Here is a 25,141-nt window from a genome sequence, read left to right on the forward strand (position 1 = left end):
ATAAGGTGTAAAGTTGCTTTAAGGAGTAGTAGGAAGTGGTGGTGGGGCACTTAACTAGCAGAAGTCACTGATAGGGTGATGAGAGGAAGGGGTATGGTTGCAGACGTATAAGGTTAGCTGTACTGGAGGTGGGTGGGAATTGGGGGTAGGGTAGGGGAGCGGAGTGAGCCCCGCAGGGTGAATGGAGTAGGAAGAGCCAAAGGATGGAGGAGCTACTATTAACAATCAGAAACTGTAGCAATGGCTACAGAAAAAGATAGAGTAGACAAGCTTGTTGCCTTACTAAATGTAAAGAAAAAAAAGTGCAATGATCTGTGCAAGTATGGAATAGGCAATAAAGGATGGGTTAACAGGGTAAAGGAACCAAGAGGGTCTAGTTATATAAGAAATCCACTAGAAATTGTAGTATAATGTAAGAGTAGGCCTAAAAGCAGGTATGTAGCCTCACCTAGTGGCGACAGAAGGAATTGCAGGGATACCTACTTCACTGAAGGGAGTCTAAATTGGCAAATGGAAGAGATTAATGGGGAAAAAAAGGAACCTAGTAAGGGATAGGGGTGGAAGCGGGCTGTGGTAGGCTGCTTTCACACAGAAGGCAAGAAAAACTCACTCAAGTTAAAAGGTAAATTATAGTAAAAGACTTAGTATTTTAGTTTAGTTAACATACACTGAGTTTTCCTTTTGATAATACAGCAGGCAGTCTGAAAGGTATTTTGGGTGATAGAGGCTTCTTCACTGGTTATCTGGAGGTGGTGTTTATTAACAGGATTAATTTCAGGAATATGTGACATTTCTTGATTTAGGAAAAGAAAAGTGAGGGAACACCTGGACAGGAGCCTGGAAAAAAAAGCACAAATAAGTACAGTCAGACGTAAATACAAAAAGGGGAAGGTGCAAAAGGAGTAAAAGGGTAGGGTAGATACAGGTCATACTGGTTAGCTCAGAAAACTATAGAGGTATATAATCAAGAATAGTATAAAGGAAGGACCATTACCAATCCAGAGTTGTCATTACAACTTCCAACTAACTTAAGACAGTCAACAATGGTAATTCGAAATGAAAAACTCTTGATATCGTGCATTCAAACAATAACCGATTAGGGCCTTTTTCCGCTCAGTCTCATCTTCCTTTTCTACCATCTTTTGCTTCTGGGCAGCGATCAGTAGTTTGGTCTTCTCACTCTCCATGAGCTCATAGTTTCTTCGAATTGTTTCTGGAATGTTGGGTTTTGTAACACGAGCTGCCTGTATGATAAATCCAGGTGCCATACTTGTCAAATCTTGCTGTAATGCTAGTTTGAGGTTTTCATCAATCTGATCAAACAGTTCAATGTAGGCTTCTTGCAATGTGTGCACACTGCAAAACTGATTCAGTTTATGATGAATCTTGTTAAATAATAACGCTTTGTCATAATCTGCAGTAAAATTCTTTACAATATCATAAACTGCACTGGGAACAAGGAAGTTAACAACTTCAATTCGGTCTAAGTAGATCATCACTCCACCACTTGTACCACATGGTACATTTTTTACTTCATCAGTCTGCAATGTTGTCTGCACTGATTTATACAAAGTTATAAACGGCAGCATGAGATGAAAGCCTGGTCCACTGGTAGAAGTTAATAAAGCACCCCCTGTAGTAAACTCCAGTGTGCCCTTCTTCAAGTTTATATATAGCAGAGAAGAGTGAACCAATGAACAATGCTACTGTGACAGCAATGATTGCACCAAGCTGAGCCATCCCTGAGAAAGCACCCCATGTTCCCTGGAAGCGATAACATTGATGCAGGGACAGGCTAATATGGTTCTGATGCACATGGTGACTGTACTACAGTGTACCAATGTACTGCAGTGTAACATGTTGTCAGGAGTAATGTTTAATGCATACATGTCAGGTAGTGTAGCTGTGCAGCCAGGATGCATTATAGCTGTTAGTAACACTGAATGATTGTGGTCTCCATAATGTTATCCATTTGTGTTGTAGGTGTACATGTATCAGTAGGAGGATGGTCTGCAGTCATATTTCACAAGGGGTATGGTACTGTGGTGACACCATGGCTGTGACATATCCTGTGTACAGTTGAACACATGTCACAGGGTTGTATAACAGTTATTGCCTGTGCCACATGGACAGGTGTCCCACTGGGACATGTATAATCAGCAACCTGATGTAGACCCATCCACATGCATGCACACTCTTACTTGGTAACACTGGGACTAGACCCCTACCTAGGTATGTAGTGCTACAGAAGTGTGTGGCTTTCATTGCACACACCACACAGCGTTTAGGGTGATGTGTGTTCCAGGTTACATGTTACATGCAGAGCATCCCCAGACATGTACAGTATGGTAATGGGGGATGTAATGGTTGTATATGGATAATACATAGTGTGACATACCATCATATACACATTAACAGACACATAACAGGCAGACACATATCTTAGAGACCTGGGACTATCAGTGCTAATTAACTTGTCAATGTGTCCAAAGACTGCACACAGTACGTACATAACTGGTCTGGATTGTGGCATCAGTTATCTATATGGCTGATGCTGACAATGGTCACCATACAGTGGCACATGGGACATATACTGGGTGTACAATGGTGTAATGACAGTGTACACAGCGCCCACATCCCACAGTGGGTATTATACTCACTGTAACCCATGATGACACACCCACCATCACATATTGCCCATAACTGCGATACAACCCATTGTACATCCCAACAGTGGTACTACAGGGATATGTATCTAATGCACATGCCACAGGCATTGTCATGCCTTACCTATGGGCAGCAACAACACTATCCATACTACTGCATGGCAATGCGTATTGTAATAGGAGTATGTGGCCTAAGAATGCTCACATACTCACACTTGCCAGAACTCAATGGGTATCCCATGCTTATCGAGCCATTTGTACAACACTGTCGTGCTGGTACTGCAAGGCTCATGTAGCCGTTAGGGAGAGGAGCATTACAGGGTACATGTAATGTCTGATACAGCAGCAGCCACATCTTACTATAGCAATGGGTGTTGTGGTGGTTGTGAAGGCCCTCATGGTATTCCCAACTACAGGTGTAATAACACACAGACATGGCTATCCTCAGTAATGCATACGTACACATGTGTCAGCACTAGGGTGCATTGCTGCAGGTTGTCATAGGTGTGTACCTGGCTATTGTCCATGGAGGGATGGATAGTGTAGGGGATGTGTGTACAGTGGTATCATGCCACCTGTCATGTGCCATCAGGAAATCTGACAGACACCACTGTGGTGACCCTAAGGGTGAGAGTGACATGCATCAGCCAATCCTCTGGGTGCCTAATGAAAATGGCCACTGAGGTGATCCAATTGGCATGTATGCAACATGTATTACAACACATGGTTAGTGTATGTGATGGAGACCTGTACCAAGCATGTTCTGTTGACTGTGGCAGTGTAGTGGAGGTACCCATGGCATGTGGTGCATACAGGGTGTTGTCTCCTATATGTGCCAGTTATAACACAGCTGGGCAGACATGTCAGTGTCAGTCAAGCATAGGTTGCCTGTATGTATCCAAGCTGGATACCTGCCATCTGCACATTTGCACAGGGACTGACAGACATTAGCTTGGAAAGTAGCTATGCAGTAGGATGAATACATTGACAGAAAGATGTTTTCAAAAATATGTATGCCATTACTACATTTTGGAAGCCCTCACTGACATGTGCTGTACAGACGGTAGTCTACAGTTACTTTCCACATGTCAGATCATTATCCAGTAAGGGTATATACTGTGACACAGCTCACCCACCAGGAACATGACAGTGAGGCCTCAGAGTCCAGTTATGCCTGCAGGTGTGCTTGTTGTCAGTACTACATTTAGCACACTACTCTTGCCTGAGAAAGCACTGCCAACAGTATTACCACCATGATACACTACATGCCAGTGTGACGGCATGTAACCTGGGTTGCTACCCTTGTCTGTAACACATTCACATGGATAACAGTGCTGTACAGGTCTATATACTTGTGTGTCCCAGACATGACATTCACACCCCTTGCTACTATAATGACAGCACATAGACGCATGTATTGTACATGGCATTACATACACTTATTACAGATGTTATTACCCTGCTATGTTATCAGACTGGGATGTGAGCACTGGTTTCCAGGGCTGAGCCATGCTTAGCAGGCATCAGCATTGCTGAAATTTAACAGCTAAGTAGATTTGTGCACTGATAAGCAAAGCCTACATGGTGTAACGCCCTTACATTTAACCGTACATTAGCACCACTTAGCTTCATGCAAACCCACGCGAACACACTTAAAACTGCTCAAAACTGCCTTAATCACTCTGTATCCAACAGCCCTTATTCTGCCCAGCAACAAAATGCACCCCTTGCAGGTCTTGAACCCAGCACCCTATACACTATAGTCACAACAGTTAACCACTACACCATGACAGCTGTGAAGATAACTGTTGTTTTTCCAATATATCTGTCACTACACATATTGAATAGTATTGAACAATTGCTTTGACTTCCACAATTGTGTAGTACTTGTAATCATCACATATACTGTTATATCTAAATATACACATATCAGATAAATACAGTGAGATACATCTGGGAAGGTATACACAACCGTGATGTTTACACATGACAGGAATATGGATATATACATATACATATGTAGATATATGTCTACATGTACATACACATATATATTCATACATATGAATGTCTGCACATCTGTATAGTGCATCATATATATGGCCATTTGTAGATCTCTCTGTATATATATATATATATATATATATATATATATATATGTATACACATCCTATGTGTACAGATATACCTATTTATATTTATATATATATGTAGATATCTATAACTATATGTGCATACATATCTAATCAGCTATACCTGTTAATGTTGATATATATATATATATATATATATATATATATATATATATATATATATATGTAGATATCCATAACTATATGTGCATATGTATCTATATATCTGTATATGTGTAGACATATATTGCTGTGTATATGTATATATTTGAGCTTTTATATGTATGTATATATATATATATATATATATATATATATATATATATATATATATATATATATATATATATATATATATATATATATATATATATATATATATATATATATATATATATATATATATATATACATATATGTATATATATATATATATATATATATATATATATATATATATATATATATATATATATATATATATATATATATATATATCTATATATATATATATATATATATATATATATATATATATATATATATATATATATACACACACACATATATGTTTACCTCATTTCCAGAACATAGAGTGGAGTCCTACCTCAGCACCAATAGTCCCAACCTCTTAGTGCAAGGGGATGTCATGTATATATTGCAGGTATATATGTAGACTGTTGCTACTGTAACAAAGGGTGTCTTAATAGACATGTTGTGTGTGGGATGTCACATCTGCTTTTGACATGTGCTCCATTGGCTACTGACAGACATCCTAAGGAGATCATAGTACAGTACCACTGCTAGCACAGTAATGATCCTGTGGACTACAGCACAGATATGACCAATATATTTGGACAGTCTGGCACTCTGTGGTCAGTCCAGAGGTGTACACAGATCCCCTTCATGCGAGACGTGGACCATGCCTCACAATGTGGAAGTTAATAGCCACGTACATGGGTATATCATGTAAATACTGGACTACATATGCCCACACAGTTTATGCATTCACACTCGCCAGTCTGTCCTGACACATAATATCTGGTGCTGCAGAGGTCACATGGCCACATACTATACAGTAGTTAGTGACATACATCTGTACATAATCCCACTGCTTTGTCAGAAATACACAACAGTTATGGTGGCCAGGCAGCAGTATGTCTTGCAAATAACTGGACATAACAGCACACTGGGTAATTACACTAGGCTGCTAGGCATGTCACAAAGCACTGTGCAAACTACAGGCAGACTGCCACAACACTGGACTACATTTTGTATGGGGGAATACTCATGTACCTGCAAATATAGCAGGCTCTACATGCATGTCACAGCACAGAGTAACAGACACCTGTGAGAAAGTGCATACCCACAACCAATGTGAACACAGACACAGTCACATATGGTACGCAAGCTTAATATGGCACTATATGGACTGTCTGATAAACACCATCCTCATATGTGCCACTCACACACTAACCCTTCATACATTGGGTCAGGACACAGTGTGGTCCAATGCCTGTCTGTGGTATGGGACACGTGTGTGTCTGGCCCTACAGACATGTGAGCCAAAAGGGTACCATACACTGGAGCAGCATGTAACATCAGATAGAACAGGACCAAGAACCATGGCATCTACCACAGTTTGTGCACAGCCCAAGGTATGTATGCGCAATACACATACTGTCAACAATCACCATAAGTACACAGACCCCCAGTACTGTATAAACAGCTGCAGAATGCCCATGATATTTCCTCAGAAATAACCCCTACTATACATAACATGTCTAGCAGTCTGATATCTGACTAGCTTGTTATCAGGTATGATGTCAATAAATAATGGTGTACAGAACATATGCACCTCTTACTGCATGACATATGTACAAAGGTTGACAGACTTGTGGCTGGAGCTACAAACACTGGGCAAATATTGGCATGTTGCTGTGATAACCTCATACATTTACTGTAGTACCAGGGTTTGTTGTGACATATGTCCTATGAGGGATATGAAGTCCGTAACTCTCATGGCTGTCACCATGTACTGACTGCAATCCTCACACTATGCTTCTACAGTTCTCAGATAGGTGTTCTGTGAGTAAGACAAGAAACATAAGGCTCCACACACTGCCCAGTCTGCAGATAACCCTACAGATGGGAGTTTCCTCAAACACATAACGCTGTCAGGACAGGTATTGAATCATGTAGACTAGCCATATCCACACACACCCTGTTAAACCGACATTACTCCAAATGCAGAAGAACAACATTTACATTCTGTACTCATGTCTGGCACATCCCCCTCCTATCTGTTGACCTGTTTCCACAGTGTGTGTTGTTAGAGATAAATCGCAATACCATATGTGATGCTGTTTGCCGAACACCAAATTGAGGTCCTGCTCACAGTGAATGAAAAGGCCCAACACCAACATGATGTTCCTAGATATTGGAGTGTGTTTCCATGCAATTGGCTATGGGAATGTTACCACCACAGCTGATCCACATGCAATCAGCTAGAGTGGGGCTGCAATTCATGCAGAGGCCATCAGCTGATCATGAGCATTACTTACAAAACACAAGCTGCTGCCTAAGCAAAGCAGGTGTACTTCTCCACATCCACCAGAGAGAGAGTGAGAGAGACACACAGAGACAAAGTAAGTCAGGGAGGGGGTGGGAGACTAAAACCTAAGCATGTGTGTGTCACACACCTATCAGTACGGGGTTTCAAACCCCTGACTGACTATATATTGCTATCACATGTCCATGCAGTTATTGCATGCACCACATAACTAACATGTTGGAGAGCTGTCCAAAGGTATATCTGATGGTGAGTGGCATCTGCAACAGTGATATAATAGCGATAAAGTAGGTGTAGTGCACGTGCCGGTCCACATGAACAGGTGTCAACGTCAACACAGCCACACTCTCTCAGAGACTTACACACATTGACACAGTTGGCAGGGTCATGAATAGACTTCCTAACTAGCTAGTTTGCCACAATACAGTAATGCACAGGTATCACATGCACCACAGGGGTAATCCGGATGATATATGGGCAAAGGGTATGTGAATGTGTCTGACATCATACAACATGCTTTAGTAGGCCAATGGGAGTTGTAGTGAGTGTGAATGTGGTTGAAAGCATCATACTCCACACACACAGACACAAGGTGCCAGAATTGACATGCATGGGTGCATTGCTTCACAGGTGTGTAGTGGTTGACTGTGCCAGAAGGCTGTACAAGGCTAGATGAAGGATATACTTTGGCATCAGGCCACATGACAATGGTCTTCAGTGCAGCTCAGGGATGTAGTGTCTGGATTGGCCCACACAGGTGGGTATTGTATTCACCATCCAGTCACCTGGGTTACTATTGTGTGTGGCCAGTGCTGTGCAATGCTTGCCATGTATGTGTTCTATAGTCCATGACATGGACGGTGTCTAGGATGCGCACACACCCCACATGCATATTCAGTGACATGTGGAACTGTACCTGGGGTGTCTGGCCCAAGTTGTGTACACAGAATTTTATTATCAGATGTACCAGTCTTAGCCTCATGTGGCGGGAACTGGTAATGGACACCAGGTTGACCCTGCACCTACATTGATAGCATGATACTGGTATTCCCTTCTATCAGTGGAATCTGTCCATACAGGGCATGTGTTTAAGGCATGGTAAGTCCTTTGTGGGTCACATCTGATGGTACCACAGTTGTTGCATGCATCCAGTGGGGAACATAGTGAAGGTGCACTGTCTGCAGTTATGTGCCTATTGTAGTCATGGGACAGGGTGCCATGCCATCTGTAGTCCACTGCAATCACACCATGGTTACTATCTGTGGGCAATATGCAGGGTACTACCAACAAAGTGGTTGTTGCCTAGGCAAGTGTGTTTGTGTATGAGACATGGGTTGAGAGTTTTCTCTGGGTAATACAAAGGATGCTTAATTTGTTCACCAGGCCTTGATGTCATATGTAGGGGTATGGATTGACACCACAGCCTCTCGGCTATTTGACATCTGTTATACTTGTAAGGTGGACATTGTGACATATAATATGCCCACCATTTAAGAAATTTGCAGAACCCACTTCACAGTGAGTCCAGTTGTTACACACTCACAGCCACCTCTCCACAGAATACAAAGGACAAACACACACACACACACACACACACACACACACACACACACACACACACACACACACACACACACACACACACATACTTGTCATGTCTGGGAATAAAACTCCTACCTAACTAGTTTATCACACTACAGCATTACACAGTTATAGGATGCACCACAGAGATTATTGGGCTACTCTTTCCCCAAAGGTGTATTTCAAAGTGAATGACATCAGCAGGCTTGCCAAAGTAAGGCATGTGAATTGTAGTGAGTGTGACTAGCCTAAAAAGCATTGCTACCTACACAAACACACACACAGTTGCCATGTCTGGGATTAGAACTACCTAACTAGTTTATCACACTACAGTATTATGCAATTATAGGGCATGCCACAGAGATTGCTGGGCTACTCCTTCCCCAAAGGTGTATTTCAAAATGAATGACATCAGCAGGCTTGCCAAAGTAGGGAATTTGAATTGTAGTAAGTGTGACTAGCCTAAAAAGGATTGCTGCCTACACAGACAAGCACACACACACACACACACACACACACACACACACACACACACACACACACACACACACACACACACACACACACACACAGTTGCCATGTTTGAGATTAGAACTTCTACCTAACTAGTTTATCACACTACAGCATTACACAGTTATAGGGTGCGTCACAGAGATTACTGGGCTGCTCCTTCCCCAAAGGTGTATTTAAAAATAAATGACATCAGCAGACTTGCCAAAGTAGGGCATTTGAATTGTAGTGAGTGTGACTAGCCTAAAAAGCATTGATCCCTACACAGACAAATACACACACACATTTGTCACATCTTGGATTAGAACTTCTACCTAACTAGTTTATCTCACTGCAGCATTGCATAGTTATAGGTCGCACCACAGAGATTACTGGACTATTACTTCCCCAAAGGTGTATTTCAAAGTGACTGACATCAGCAGGCTTGCCATAGTAGGGTAATGGGGAGGCAGTGTGTCTGCATGGGCCATAACCCATTCATCTAGAGGTAGACACACCACACTCAGACACACACAGGTTTATATTCCTCAGGTACGTGTATACAACTGCTAGATAACTACAGCTTTGTACAGTCATGTAGCACCGTTAGCACTTTGCACCACAGAGTCTATAATGCTGAGGGATTCCAGAAGCTAGTTTCTACAGTGAGTGACATTTACACATCATGTGGATGTAGCCATTTGGCTGTGTACTGGGTGGGACAGGCCTCATGATGGAAGGTTCTTTGTCACTGTCACTAACTTCCAGATATCTATGTATGTGTACTTTTGGCATATTATAGCATGCTGTCCTTGGATATATGTGTGGATTCCTATCCAATGTGTGTGCAAAGCATGACTGGTGTATAGTGAGGAGTATATGCACTAACATCTGCAACTGTCAGATATGTATGGTCCACTGTTGCTGCCAGACATGGGCTTCATTTCTTTAAGTGTGCGAGCATGCCCAGTTTGACCTTTCAGTATTTTGTTGTCTGATATTGCCTTAATTTCTCTAAGTGTGGGGGCATGCCCAGTATGCCCTTCTGTATTGAATGTGTGGATCCATTCCAGGTAGATTGTACTCCAGTGCAGACTTTTGTGTTCTACACCTACAGCTAGCAAACTGTTTCTGCAGAATATCTGCAGATCATTTGACAATATAGGGTCAAACTGGGCAAGGGATAGTGGGTACTGTAGGTAATTGTGTCTGTGCTGCTTCTGCTACATGGTCCTGGTGTTAGCAGAGATATTCCGACATGTGTTGTGTTATACACTGTTATGTTTTATGTCGTCAAGTACTGTCAGTTAGACATTTTTGCTCACAGTGATGTCCTGGGGAAGACAAGGTGAATGCAGCTGTGCCCAGTATTGTTGTCAAATGCCTACATATTCCTGCAAACTAATGTCATTCTGGAGGGGGAGCTGCAGACACTTGCTGGTTGGTCTGTGTAACTGGTTCAGCACCTCAGTACAGTGGTGGCAGAGGATCCTATACTTGTACATCCATTGACGTGACAGTATGGCCTTATCTTGCTGTGGCAATACCTCACAGCTGTACAGATTCACACAGGTAACCCAGAGGCAGGGGTCATAAGTCAGGCCATTACCCATATTGTGGTTTACGAGCAGGTTTACAGCCATCCATTTTTGTGTTTGCAGCCAGAGATAGTATTTGCACATGGCTGTGTTTCCGATTTCGCACATTCCATGCTGCCCATGCTCCCACCCCCTCTATTATTCTATCCTCTTCCATACATTATGCAAACATTCTCTGATACTTTCATAATAGTTATCACCTCATCACAGCAGTGTATTGGTGTTGGTCCACAGTTCATGCAGTGGGACATGGTGGATATGTTACTGTGGTTTGTCCACATGGCCTTGCATATGAGTTCTGTGGACTGTGTTATGTTGTTATTTGGGAGTCCATGACATAACATACATTGGCAGCATGAGTGAGACACAGGCCTTTGGCAGAGGACTGTAGGCCATTTGGTAGTGATGCAGGCCAGCTGTAGCAGGCCGTTGCATTCTGTCAGTCCTACAGTACCAGACTGCCATACAGTATATTCCCCTGGGGAGACAGGGTAGGTGTGCTAGGTGTTCATGTCAATACTTTCTGTCAGTATTGATCAAGTGGTGTGGATCCTGGCAAGGTGCTGCTTACAGCTAGGGACACACCTGCATGGGACACCTGCATTGCATGCTGCATTCTTTCTCTATTGCAATACACAGGTGGGGGTCATATTGTACCCATTCCCAACAGCAGGGATAGGACCGGTGAGGTACCTGTGGGTGGTGGTTGGGTGAGCTGGGTGCATGTGTGTTATGGACACTACTTGCATCTGACTCACAGATATGCATGGGGCATTCCACTTATGATGGCTTGTGCAGGGATATCAGCTGTTTCTCAATACATAATTCCTATGACCTTTGTGATCTGTAAGTGTTTGGCCAGACAACATCGGTATTCCCTACTAGAAGCCCAGATAATGTGCTGCAAACCTGTATGTACAATTTCAAGGGTGTGTCCATTTAATGGTTACACATTATACACTGTCTGTCTGGGATACTTTCCCCTGTGTACTGCTTGTGTATCTAGCCCAACAGTCATGCCATGGCCATCTTTCAGATGGTGACACATATTACTTCCATACATTTACAATGGCTTACTGCTAGAATGTGTTATACTGGGGAGCACTGTGTTTGGCACTGCAGTTGTGAGGACTTGGCCCTGTCATCGGCTGTACTGGGCAATGGCCACCAGGACAAACCTCACCCTGCATACATACTGACCACTCTCACACAATATGAAACACACACCAACCTAACACACGCATACCTGCATATTGTACAAATGCTACAATCTATCCTGCTACCTTGGCCACCTCAGGTAATCTGTGCTCCACTGGTATTATGCCTACACATACATGTTACTACATTTCTTGTTACTATATTTCTACATAGGATTTGGGAGGCACACCTGACTGTTACTACATGTCTACATCGGATTGGGGGGGGGCACACCTGATTGTTACTACATGTCTACATAGGCATTTGGGGGGCACACCTGACTGTCGCTACATGTCTACATCGGATTGGGGGGGCACACCAGACTCTTACTACATTTCTACATAGGATTGGGGGGGCAGACATGACTGCTTCTACATTTCTACATAGGATTGGGGGCACACCTGACTGTTTCCTCATTTCTAAATAGGATGGGGGGCACACCTGACTGTTTCTACATTTCTACATAGGATTGGGGGGCACACCTGACTGTTTCTACATTTCTACATAGGATTGCGGGGGCAAACCTGACTGTTACAATGTGGTGACATCGGATTGCGGGGGCACACCAGACTGTTACTGCATTCCTACAAAGGATTGGGGGGAGGGCACACCTGACACTTGTACACATTTGCTATGACTGTACTGGTATGCCAGATACTCCATTTCATTTTGTATTCTAACCTATCATGCTGACTAGAGGCGTATCAGTGTACTACAGGTCTTAGGTTTGATTGACCTACATATCAGTTTCTAAGGTCTTACCCTTCAGAACTAACATCCCACTGCCTGACCTGATGTAGTCTGTCTGTGTGGGCCAGGGAGCGTTACCCATAGCCATCATTCAGAGGCCTTAGCACAGCCTTTGTTTGTGTTTGCCTACACTTTTCCTGATGGCTGAGACTGTTGTTGGATATGTGAACCTCCCTGACTGGCATGTGTATATCATATGGACACACATGAGGCCCACCCATTTTCTGCAGTGGGTTTTGTCACCATGTGTAATACTGGCTACTACGGTGACACAAGAATTTATTACGGATCTCATGCTGCCATTATAGATGTCTACTATCTGCTGGCATCCCATTCAGTCACCTGATTCCCTTGCACGCTCACATCCATACCGTAGATACAAGTAACAACACATACTACTCCGTTTGGCAATTGGTAAGAAGAGTGACTTACCTTGTGGCTGTGCCAGTATTGAGGATGGTGCTAGAGGGCTGCCTATGTTGGATGCACATAGTACACTCCCTATACAAGGCTGAACATAGGTAGTGTCATGTTTGTCATCCCTTTTACTGTATGTGTGAATCAGAGGGAGGTGACATTCCTTGGGCCCATATTGTGTCAGTGTATGTGCTATTCATTGCCTCTTTACCAAGGCTAGGGCATACTGGACATGCCTCCTTCTGTCTACTGGGGCAGGCCGAGGTTGTTCCTTTTCCGAGTCACTCTGTGCCTGTGCAGGCCTTGGCAATGGCAGGGGGCTGTGTGGCCTTGCCCCCTGCTGTTCCTGCTGCAGCTGTTTCCACAGGATCATATTGTATAGCATGGCAAACACGATGACAATTTGAGTACATGAAGCTGGTGAGTAATGCAAGGCTCCACCAGATGTGTCTAGGCACCAGAATCGTGACTTGAGCATCCCAAACACATGCTCAATTATAATTCTGGTCTGTGCGTGTGCTTCATTATGGAGTTCTTATATGGGTGTGTGTGCATTTCTGATGGATGTCATCAGCCATGGCTCCAGTGTGTAACCAGCATCCCCCACTAGGTGATCGTAAGGGGATGTCCCCATTGGCAAATATTTGGTACAGCTGCATCAAATGCCAGATGTGGGAATCGTGATAGCTTCCAGGGCAGCCAGCACACACATTCATTATAATGCCCTGGGCATTGCATACGACCTGGCAGTTGATGGAGGGGAAGCCATTGCTGTTGATGTAGACCCTACCCCACTCACCAGGTGGTGCTTCGATGCATATGTGTGTGCAGTCTATAGCACCCACTAACTCAGGGTGTTCTGCTATTTGGTGGATGAGATGCATATTGCTGGCCAACGCCTCACGGGTGTTGGGGAAATATACGTGCTCACCGACATGTGCTGACATGGCATCCAGGAGCTGGTGGAGTACCCTGGATGCTGATGCCTGTGAGATCCCCATGATATCCCCAGTTGGCCTTTGGAAGGTACCTGTGGCTAGTATTCGTAGGCCTACACATACCTTGGTATCCAGTGGGATGGGTTCCTCTCTGTTAGTTCTGTGTGTCAGGCGTGGCTGGCACAGCTCAACAATTTGCTGTAGGAGGTCCCTGTCCACCCTATAGCACTCTACTATCTCCATCTCTTGTAGCCCCTAGTAGGTTACCCTGGGTCTGTACACTCTTCTCCGTCTCCTCACTGTGGCTTAGTCGACAGGTTTCTCATCCTCACTGCCCTCAGCCTCTTCCACATGTTGATGTATGATAGCTACTGCAGCCCATATCATTTTGTTGATTTTGTTTGTTAAAATTTCCCTGCTTGTATACACCAGTGGTGTAAAGTATGTGGGAAAACCAGAGGGAAAGGTGTTTGCATAGTTTATAGTAGTGTTCTGGGCTGGGCTGGGCTACTGCCTGTATAATTGGCTGATTCTGATACATTTCACCTGCCAGCTATGCTAGTTCTCCTTGATTACCTTCCTACTACTGTTTCCCTTCCCATTGCCTTCCTGTTTAAGCCCAGGGGTGCCCCGTGCAAACACAGTGCACAGACCTGCTATTCCCTGGTTTACTTTTTTTTTTCCTTTAAAACCTGGTGCGTGGCATGCACACCTGCTTAGGCAATGTAAAGAGTGCTAGACAGCCTCAGACACACCCCCTTGCTTAGCTCTGGTAAGCTAAGGGCAAACACCAACCACAGGGCTCCAATCCGCTTACAGTATGCCTGACACCCCCCTATGATGTCAGCTAACTTCTAGGCTTGCACCAAGCTATTTCTGCACTTACACTGTTGGGTACTGACTAGCATTGAGGGGAAATCTGGGATTTAGTATCATTCCCCTCATTTGCATAGGATTGCCTGCTAATGCATAGTTACAGGTCCCACACTAAGCCTCCCCCCTTAGCAGTCACTATTCACTGGCCATGTTGTCTTCTGCCTGCCATTGAGTATAATGGCAAAATAGTGATTTTGGTTAGAATGCTTATTTCAGGTTATTTTTTATATTTTTGGCCCGATCCTGTTTGCACACCACTGCCTTATGCTTTAACAGGTGAACTTAGCTAAAAGAAATAAAAGTTATTATTTTTTTAAAACTGTTTTCATGCTTTACACGTTATATACACCCTTTATTTGGAGCTGTTATGGCTCTGTTTTGTAGTTTGCGGAAATGTACTCAGTTACTAAATGAGTACATTTCTGCAGATTACACTAGTCCTACATGGCCAGCTGCCAGCTTCCTGCATCACAAATTCACCTCATTTGCATGGTTTTCACCTGCAGATGGGGTAATTTGCATGCAGGAGCTGCGTCCGTGCAGGAGCGCTTGTACACATCCTTGCAGCTTACTCCTGGATCACACGGTGGACATATTGCCTCCTGGAGCTCCTGCACACATGGGCATCAAAACACTAGAGCACAGGGGGAGGGGAGCACCCCCATCCATACCTCTGTCCCTTTCATTTTCCGTGCCACCCGCACATACTTCCAGCTTTGCAAGCAGTTTCATTTGCCGCAATGACATCAGTGCACATATTTCCAGCTGTTTTTTTGCAAGCAGGATATTCAGAAGCTGCTGCAGAAGGTATTTATTTCAGAAGCTTGTAATGGCATTTGCTGCATCTGGACTGAGTTAATTGCAGAGTGGAGTGGGAGAACAGAATGGAGAGGCTGTCTATCAGAGTGATCAGAAGCCTGTAATGGAGTTTGCTACATCTGGACTGAGTTAATTGCAGAGTGGAAAGGGGGAACAGAATGGAGAGTTTGTATATCAGAATGAGCAGAAGCCTGTAATGGAGTTTGCTGCATCTGGACTGAGTTAATTGCAGAGTGGAGTGGGGGAACAGAACAGAGAGTCTGTTTATCAGAGTGAGTACACTGTGTGTGCTACAGGAGTTAATTACAGAGTGGTGTGTGTAAATGCCCCCAGCAGGCTACATCTGGTGGCTAGAGATGCTCAGGCTCAAACCCTGTATCTTGGTTATAGGTAAAAAGAGCCAAAGGTCCCTAGCCACCATCACTTGTGAATTTATGCCTCACATTTTTATTCTGTTCTTTCTGGTTTGCAGGAGTGGTAAAACAAAACCTTTTATTCTAGCTATTTTCTAAGGTTACAAAATAAGTATTTGAAATGTGTCCCTATTTTTGGGGCTGTATTCCCCCGTTATTGGCTTTGTTCTGTATTTTTGTGCTAAGAGGCTGAGAGCTATGGTGAGAAGTAAGAAATGAATTCACTAAATGATATGATAGCCATTTAAGTTTGTCATCCTGTTTTTCAAGAAACTGCTGATTTAGATTAGTGGTATGTTCCCCTGACTGTCGTGTGCAGTGTTCGGGAGCCAAGACTTGGCAATGAAATGCATGGTGATAACAATGTTTTATGCAAGCAACTTTCCAAAAATATACATGCTGTTTAAAATGTGTCCCTGGTTTTTGCCCTCCTCCCAATTGAAAATAAGTTCAAGAAGCTGTGCAACATGCCTATGACTTACAGTCTACTGTGATTCTGTATTTATATATTGTGTGTAGAAGTAGACTGTTATCATGGAAGTGTTCTGAATAGGGCAGTTTTGTCATTATTGGTGCATGCATTTTTTTTCATTGCCTACTGGAAAAATGTTCAAACAATAAATTTAAAATGCAATTGTGTATGGAAGTAGACTGTTATCATGGAAATGTTCTGAGTAGGGCAGTTTTGTCATTATTGGTGCATGCATTTTGCTTCATTGCCTACTGGAAAAATGTTCAAACAATAAATTTAAAATGCAGTTGTGTGTGGAAGTAGACCTTTATGATGGAAATGTTCTGAATAGGGCAGTTTTGTCATTATTGGTTAATCCAAAGTGAAGACACAAGGCAGGACCACCAGGCTCTAAAAATCAATGACATGTATTGTATAGTCAATGGATAAGTGCTTTCACATGCAAAAACATGCTTCATCAGATCTCAAAAAACAGTCAATCAACTTAATTTAAACAAATTTAAAATACTACCAACCAATCCAGTCACAGCAAAGGAATCAAATTAATTAATTAGTTAATTAACCCCTTCAACAGTAAGGCGAATGCTGACTAGAGACAGAATAAAATCCATGTTAAACAAACAATAGGAAGTTGTGTGTCTATAAGCAACAATCACACACACACGAATCCTAACTTAGTTATATGAATATGTATGTATGTATATAAATTCATATATAAAAAAAAAAATATATATATATATATATATATATATATATATATATAAAACAAGACATAGCATATGTACTTCAAATATATAAATATACATAACTAAAGAAAAATGGAGTGAAATAAAACGAAAATTAAAACTACTTAAAGAATTTTTATATAAATGCAAAAATTCCCTATACCAGTTGCGATATATACTATGAACTGGTCGTGGACCAGACAACAATGTTATTGTTCTTTGATTCTGACTTACTTCAGCTCATCCCTCCTTATCTTACTCTGATTTAATTTTATTTCAATTCATTACATATTATTTTATTACATATTATTTTATTGGGCATGCTACCAGGGCTGGTTTAAGGCTGACATGATTATTAAGCCCTGGAAAAATATGGGCACACAATCTAAAAATCCATTTAACTTCTACCAACTCTAACTGATTGTTCAAATTGCCCCCTCTCATATTAATCGGCACTATTTGCAAAACCCTAAAGCTAAACGTATGGATACTAAAATTAGTCACATGTTTAGCTAATACATTTTGTTGATTTAAGTTTCTGATGTCATACAAATGATTATAGATCCTGTCTCTCAACCTTCGTGTAGTCTTGTCTACATAGAAACAGGTGCAACAATTACAAGATGCAAGATATACTAAGTTAACACTGTTACAAGTAGCAATAAATCTAGGAACAAATCTATAATTTACAACAGGATGGTCAAAATTCTGTGCAACAGTTATAACACTACACATCCTACAATGCTTACATGAAAAAGTTCCATAGGTCAAACTCCTGTTTGGAATCAAACTATTATTGGGACACCCCTCCACATCTTTGCATAAAATGCATTTCAAATTGTTACTATTTCTATATGTGAAACATGGAGACCTCCCAACTTTCCTAGCAGTGGTTGGGTCCAATAAAAGAGCATGCCAGTTATGCTTTACTACCTCTACAATATAACTGATATCCCCTGTGTAGGTGGTGACAAAGTGAAGCCTATTGCTACTACCATAACCAGTTATGTTTCTTGTTGAGGAGACACTCGAGCCCATTACTTCCTCTCTTATATCTACTAAAATAGACTTCTTATAGCCCCTCTCTAAAAACAACCTATCTAGCTCATCCAACTGTAACATTGGATCATCTGGATCCTTACAAATTCTCTTCAGCCTGTGGTATTGACTCTTAACAATATTGGAAAAGGTCATCCTAGGATGCATGCTATTAAAATGCAATAAAGCATTCGTCCAGCAGGGATTCCGGTATAATTTAGTACTCAGTAGTCCAGCAGAATCTTGATGAATGGTGATATCAAGAAAATCTACAGAAACACAAGAAGAGGTCATACTGAACTCTAAGAAATGAGTTGTGGAGTTCAAGTAGGCAACAAAATCATTCAAGGCTCCTTCATCACCTTTCCATAGAAATAAAATATCATTGACAAAACGCTGATAAAGGAGAATATTCAAAAACTACAAATGGTCAAACAAAAAAGCCTTCTCCCACTAAAACATGGTAAGATTAGCATAGAAGTTTGCACAGGGGGTACCCATTGCAACACCCCAACGCTGTAAATATAACTACCCATTAAAAATAAATATATTATTAGTCAACACCATGTCTAAAAGTGTGGTAATAAGCATGGTCTTCTCATTAGACATACTTTCACAACTAGTAAGAACCTCTCTAACAGCTTCAAGTCCAAAATCATTAGGAATGGATGTAAATAGGTTCGTAACATCTAATGTAACCAAAACACATTTTGAGCATGTTGGATCACAATTATAGACCTCAATGTCATCCAACAGTTGGAGAGTGTCTTTAAGTATGGTAGGAATCTTTTTAACTAATGGACCTAACTGATGTTCAACATAAACCGACATGGTCTCAGTCACCCAGCCACCGCCAGATACAATAGGTCTCATTGGGGAGATGTCAAAGACTTACGTATCTTAGGCAGACCTTTTATTAAAGGAACTAGTGGCTGTTCAACACATAAGTAGGAGTAAAGTTGGTAATCAATCTGCCTACACATTAGGAGATCATATAAATTATCCCAAATTCCTCTAATAACCTTGTCCAGAAATGGGGTGTCAATCATTTAGTAAGTCTGAGGGTCTTGCAACATAGTTAACATAGCCTCGATATAACTAGAAGAGTTTAAAAGGACAATACCACCGCCCTTATCAGTGGGTCTAATGGTTAGAGCATCATTTTCACACAAGGAAAGAAGCGCTTTATGTTCATCCTTAGACATATTATTTATTATTTATTTTTTATTTTACATTTGTTAACCGGGCTAGTCTAGCTGGATATATGTCCATTTTCAGTAGAGGCCCGAGGAGAAAAGCTCCACTCATACTATATTTCAATGGGACAATTTACAGAGTACATAATTAAGTACAAAGTGAATTATCATTTAGTAACATGAATAAACAAAAAATAAATATACATGAAGTATCTAAGGAACATACTATAAAAAAAATTGTTGTTAAGTAAAAGCACTACAAAAGTCGTTGTTCAGTATAAAGCATTATGAAAAATTAGGATTAGCAAGAAGGTTTCAAAAGAAATAAGAAGAAGAGAAGTAAAACAGGAGATAAGAAGGGAATAAAAAGGAGGAAGAGGGAAAGAAGAAATAGTCTGGAGGAGAAGGTTAGAATGTGTATAAGAGGACAGGGAGAGAGAAAGGAAGAGTAGGTTAGAGCATGAGAGGATAGTAACAGGGCAATAAGAAGTAGGAGTAAGTATATTTACTAAGTAAAGTGTAGAGTTCTAGTGGTGGAGGTGAAGGAAGAAATTAGTCAGGAGTCCAACAGGAACAGAGCCAGTGATTTTGGAAATACAGTTTGATTTTTTGTTTGAACAGAGGTAAGGAGGAAGTTAGAGTGATATCAGTGGGTAGCTGATTCCATATCCTTCCTATAGTATTAGTGAAAGAGAGTCACCAGCTAGGTTATGGGACTTTACTGATTTAGTCATGAGTTTGGAAGAAGATCGAAGGGAGGTAAGATTATTGTAAGGGATTAAGAGTTGAGAAAGTATAGGGGTGTTATAAGTTTGGTACAGTATCTTGTGAGCAATGGTAAGTTGTGAGATCAAAAGACAGTTTTGTAGCTCAAGCCAGCCTAGGAGTTTTAGGTTGTGACAGTGGTGTGTTTTGAAAGGGTTGCTGGTGGCAAATCGGGCAATGCTATTATAACAAGTTGCAAGTTTATTTAGGTTGGCCTTCTTAAGGTTAGTGAAGATTGGTGAGGCGTAGAAGAGAGTAGATATAAGATGGGAGTGGGCAATGGTAGCTCTGGTAGAAGGTGTGAGAAAAGGTTTGATACGGTATAATGATCCTATTTTTTTAACAGTTTTGATGGTGTTATTGATGTGTTGATCAAAAGTCAGATTGTTGTCGATGGTAATTCCTAGCAGTTTAGTTGTTGTGTCAGGAGAAATAACAGTAGAGTCATTAGACAAAATGTTGAAGTTTAATGGGGAGGCTCAGTGGTAGGAGAAAAAGGAGAAGTTTTGTTTTAGCATTAAGGAGGAGGTATCGTCTAGTAAACCAAGTTTCTACAGTGTTAAAGGTAGTTTGAGTTAGAGACAGTAGTTCTGTGGGGGTGGATGCTGAGCAAATGATTGTTGAGTCGTCGGCATATTGGATGCAGGTAGCTTGAGGGATGACTGTGTTGAGATCGTTTATGTATAGGGAGAAGAGAAGTGGACCTAGGATAGAGCCCTGTGGGACTCCAATTGAAACAGGCAATAGAGAAGAGATATGATTGTCCCAAAGGACGGCTTGATGTCTGTTGTTAAGATAGGAGGTAAACCATTTTAAAGCCAGGTTATCAAATGAGAGGGATTTAAGTATATTAATAAGGGAAGAGTGGTTCACCATGTCAAATGCTTTGGAGAGGTCAATAAATAGAGCAGATGAGAAGATGTTGGAGTTTCGATAGTTGTTGATAGTATCCATGAAAGAAAGGAGGGCAGTGGAGGTGCTATGGTGGGGCCTAAAGCCATGTTGACAGTTGGCAATTATGTTGTGAGAAGAGATAATGTATGAGTTGCTGATGAATGCATTTCTCCATAATCTTAGCAAGAGGAGAGAGAAGAGCAATAGGTCTAAAGTTAGTAAAGTCAATAGAGTTTCCACCTTTGTGTAGTGGGATGATATGAGAGATTTTCCATATATCTGGTATGGTTCCTTCTTGGATAGTCCTATTAATGAGTAAAGATATAGGGTATGCAATCTGTTTAGCAGCCTTTTGAAGAAAGAGAGGGAGTTTGTCAGCAGAGGGGTACAGGGTTTAAGTTTAAGAATAAGCTTATAGATGAAGGAGGTAGGGATTGGATGAAGAGTGAAGTTTTGGGATGAATCCATAAGATTATTTGGAGGGTAAAAGTTATTGGTGTTCAGTTGTCTAGCAAGAGATTGAATGGTTTCAATAAAAAAGGTGTTGAAGGCGTTAGCAGTATGGCTAGGGTTGTCTGGGTTTGCGTTTATAGGGGAGGGAGTTTTAGCTGAACCAGGAGAAAGGAGTTTATTGATTGAGGACCAGAATTGTTTTGGCTTGTATAATTGGGTTGTTTGAAGATCACAGTAATAGTTCTTTTGTCAGAGATAATTGCTTTTTGAGATTTCTAAGTTTGCAAAAATGATGAAAATCAGAGGTGATTCTGTGGTGTCTCCATTTGGCCCAAATTTTATTTTTACTGTGAATTAGTTTCTTTGTTTCCTTAGAGAGCCATGGGGCTGTATTAGACTTCATTCTAATAGGGCATGTTTATCCAAAATGGAAAGGAAGGTTGAGTTAAAGAATGATACTGCTTCATTAAGAGGAAGTGATTTTAAGAGTTTCCAGTTACATGTTTGAGATCCTTTTGAAACAAATCACTGTTAAAGTTTTTGGTAGGCGTATTATTCTAGTGTTAGGAAGGTTTAGATAGTGGTCTTGACTCTGGAGATATAGGTTAGGCAGTGGTCACTGAGGTCATCGGGCATAGTTCCTACTTTGTAGAGACATTAACTTTGTTTATGAGTATCCAGTCTAAGATACTCTGTTTCTTATTTGGTTTATTAAACCTAGTAGTGGTGGTAATGGATTGGGTAAAACTATATAGGTTTATATGACAGGAGGGATTGTTGCTACTAATAGTATTCCAGTCTATATTAAAGTCGCCCAGAATTATAGTTTCTTGGGGGAAGTTTGTGAAGTCCAACTAAGGAAGTTTTCTAAGATTGGTATGTTGTTGCCTGGAGGTATGTACATACAGATGATGTACAGGGCTTTTTGAGCATTTAACTGAAGTTTAGTGATGATGGCTTCAACATTAGGATCTTGGGTTGGGCAGGCTGGGAGGGTGGAGATGCTAAGATGGTTCTTAAATAGAATAGCCACACCACCACCTTTACGCTTTAGTAATTCAAGCCTATGTATATTATAGCCTTGGGGTATAATTTCCGTGTCTTTGGTGGCTGGTTTTAGCCAGGTCTCTGAGAGGCACAGAATGTCAAAGTGATGAATATCTAACAGGGCATGTAAATAGGGTACTTTGTTATTTATACTTCGTATATTTAGATGACCTATGAGAAGGGTGTTATTGAGGTTAGGCTTAGATACTTGAGGGGAGGGATTTGATGGGCCTGGATTGGGGTGAATATCACCATCTTGTAGGGTTGGAGTATTAGGTCTGGGTGTGAGATTACTTTTAAGAGGGGTTAGTTGTTTCATTTTTTTATCAGAGGGAAAGGTGTAGGTAAGATGATAGTGTATTTTTACAACGATTTTCACCTGAGAACAATTCATAAAAATCATATTCACATTCCAGGACAAAAAACACTCTTCCTTCTTAACCTAGAACCATTCTCAATATTATTAAGAGAATCTTCATTAGAATACATTCATTTCAAAGCTATATTCCTGCCAAAGAGTCTAAGGTCTAAAAGTAAATCTGTTAAGTTTGTACCTGCTGAGGGAATGTAAGAAAGACTATTGTTCACAAAGTATATTGTGCTGTAGTAAGAACAAAGTTAGACAAGTTAAAAACAAGTCCATTCACTTTCTGGTCCATCGATCCACACTGTTGTCATCTCCAGAAAACTTTCTCTTTTGTCGTCCCCAACTGGGTCTTCTTGTCGGTGACCTTGTCCAATTTCTTGTGGGTAGAGGTAAAAAATTGTCCAAATTAAGTGGAGCCATATGTTTAGATTTTGCTCCCATATCCACATTCATAGCAGCATGGAAACCAAGTTGATTAGGTGGTGGTGTTTGCCCAGAAATTAAAAGAGGTGGCACTCCCATGGAATCAAAAGATGATGGAAGGTGTAATTATGGCAGTCATAGTACCATCAGTTAAGCCATCCCCATCACCAGGGGTCCCTGACACTATAGAGCTGCTAGAAGGGACTGCTGTAGCAGCCGAAACGGCACTAACTGCATGACTAGAGCGTGCAGATCTAGTATCATTGCCACTATGATTAGCGGCAAACCTGGGACATACAAAGACATTGCCTGCTGAAAAATCCCGAAAAATCACGTAGGATTTTCTGCTGTTTAGTATGTTGCAATCTATTACTATATGAAGTGACATCAACATATAAAGTTGACAACATATTATAAAAGACTTCACTTTAAAAGCGAGTAGATAGATCTCTGTTCAGAGCCTCCACCTTATCGGTCAGCTCTCTCTCAATAGGGGTAAAGTACTCAATCAGGAGTTATTGGTTAATGCATTTTTGTTTTATTGCCTACTGGAAAATGTTTAAACAATAAATTTAAAATGCGCTCTAACTTAAGTCTAACAAGTGTGCTGTATTATACAAGGAATATAATTTAATACAGTCAGGAAGGTGAATCAAGGAATACATACATGTATGCATGGCCCTAAAAATGTGTTTGAAAACAGCCCAGAGGAAAGTGTGAAAAGCTCAAAATCATGGGCAAATTTTAAGCTTTACTCTTGTTACCAAAGCAATGGATGAAGGTAAAACAGTTCACACCACATTACCTTGACCTGGCCAAGCCTTTTGACACAATCCCCTACTCAGGTGTAGTACAAAAGATGAATAATGTAGGAGCAAACACTTACATCACCAGCTGCATTGCCACCTTGGCTCACAGGATGCAGGAGATCAAAATAGGGGAAGAGACCAGTCACCAATGGAGTCCCCCAGGGTTTGGTGCTGAGACTTTTTCTGTTTGGCATATACATCTCAAAAGTAAAAGGAAATACCAAAGAGCTTTGGCCAGCTGTGTTTGAGATGACTGCAAGCAAGGAGAAGTTATTGAATCCCCAAATGACTTAATTATCATGCAGGAAGGTTTGTCCCAAATAATAACTGGTGTCAAAATCATGACAATCCCTTTGAGAACTTGATCCAATTGTTTGGCATTTGGGAACTTGTGTGTACAGTGACCTAACGTTTGACCAGCATGTGCCCAGAGTCATAAGAAAACCTTTCTATATTGCACAGCTTATAAACAAAGTGATTGTGACTAGATCTAGAGATGTTGTT

The 25,141-nt window shown here is 41.3% G+C and overlaps 1 protein-coding gene across 1 annotated transcript; it reads right to left on the reverse strand.

Annotated features, from left to right (window-relative positions):
* Positions 1–1,037: 1,037 nt before the first annotated feature.
* Positions 1,038–1,740, reverse strand: LOC122800489 (erlin-2-like). The gene is given in 2 exon segments (XM_044069929.1): positions 1,038–1,635; positions 1,637–1,740. Coding segments are annotated over 2 exon segments (702 nt in total).
* Between the last annotated feature and the right edge of the window lie 23,401 nt (positions 1,741–25,141).

This window comes from Protopterus annectens, chromosome 4.part0 (assembly GCF_019279795.1).
Source record: "Protopterus annectens isolate FY-2018-M chromosome 4.part0, PAN1.0, whole genome shotgun sequence".
In the NCBI taxonomy this organism is placed as follows: domain Eukaryota; kingdom Metazoa; phylum Chordata; order Ceratodontiformes; family Protopteridae; genus Protopterus; species Protopterus annectens.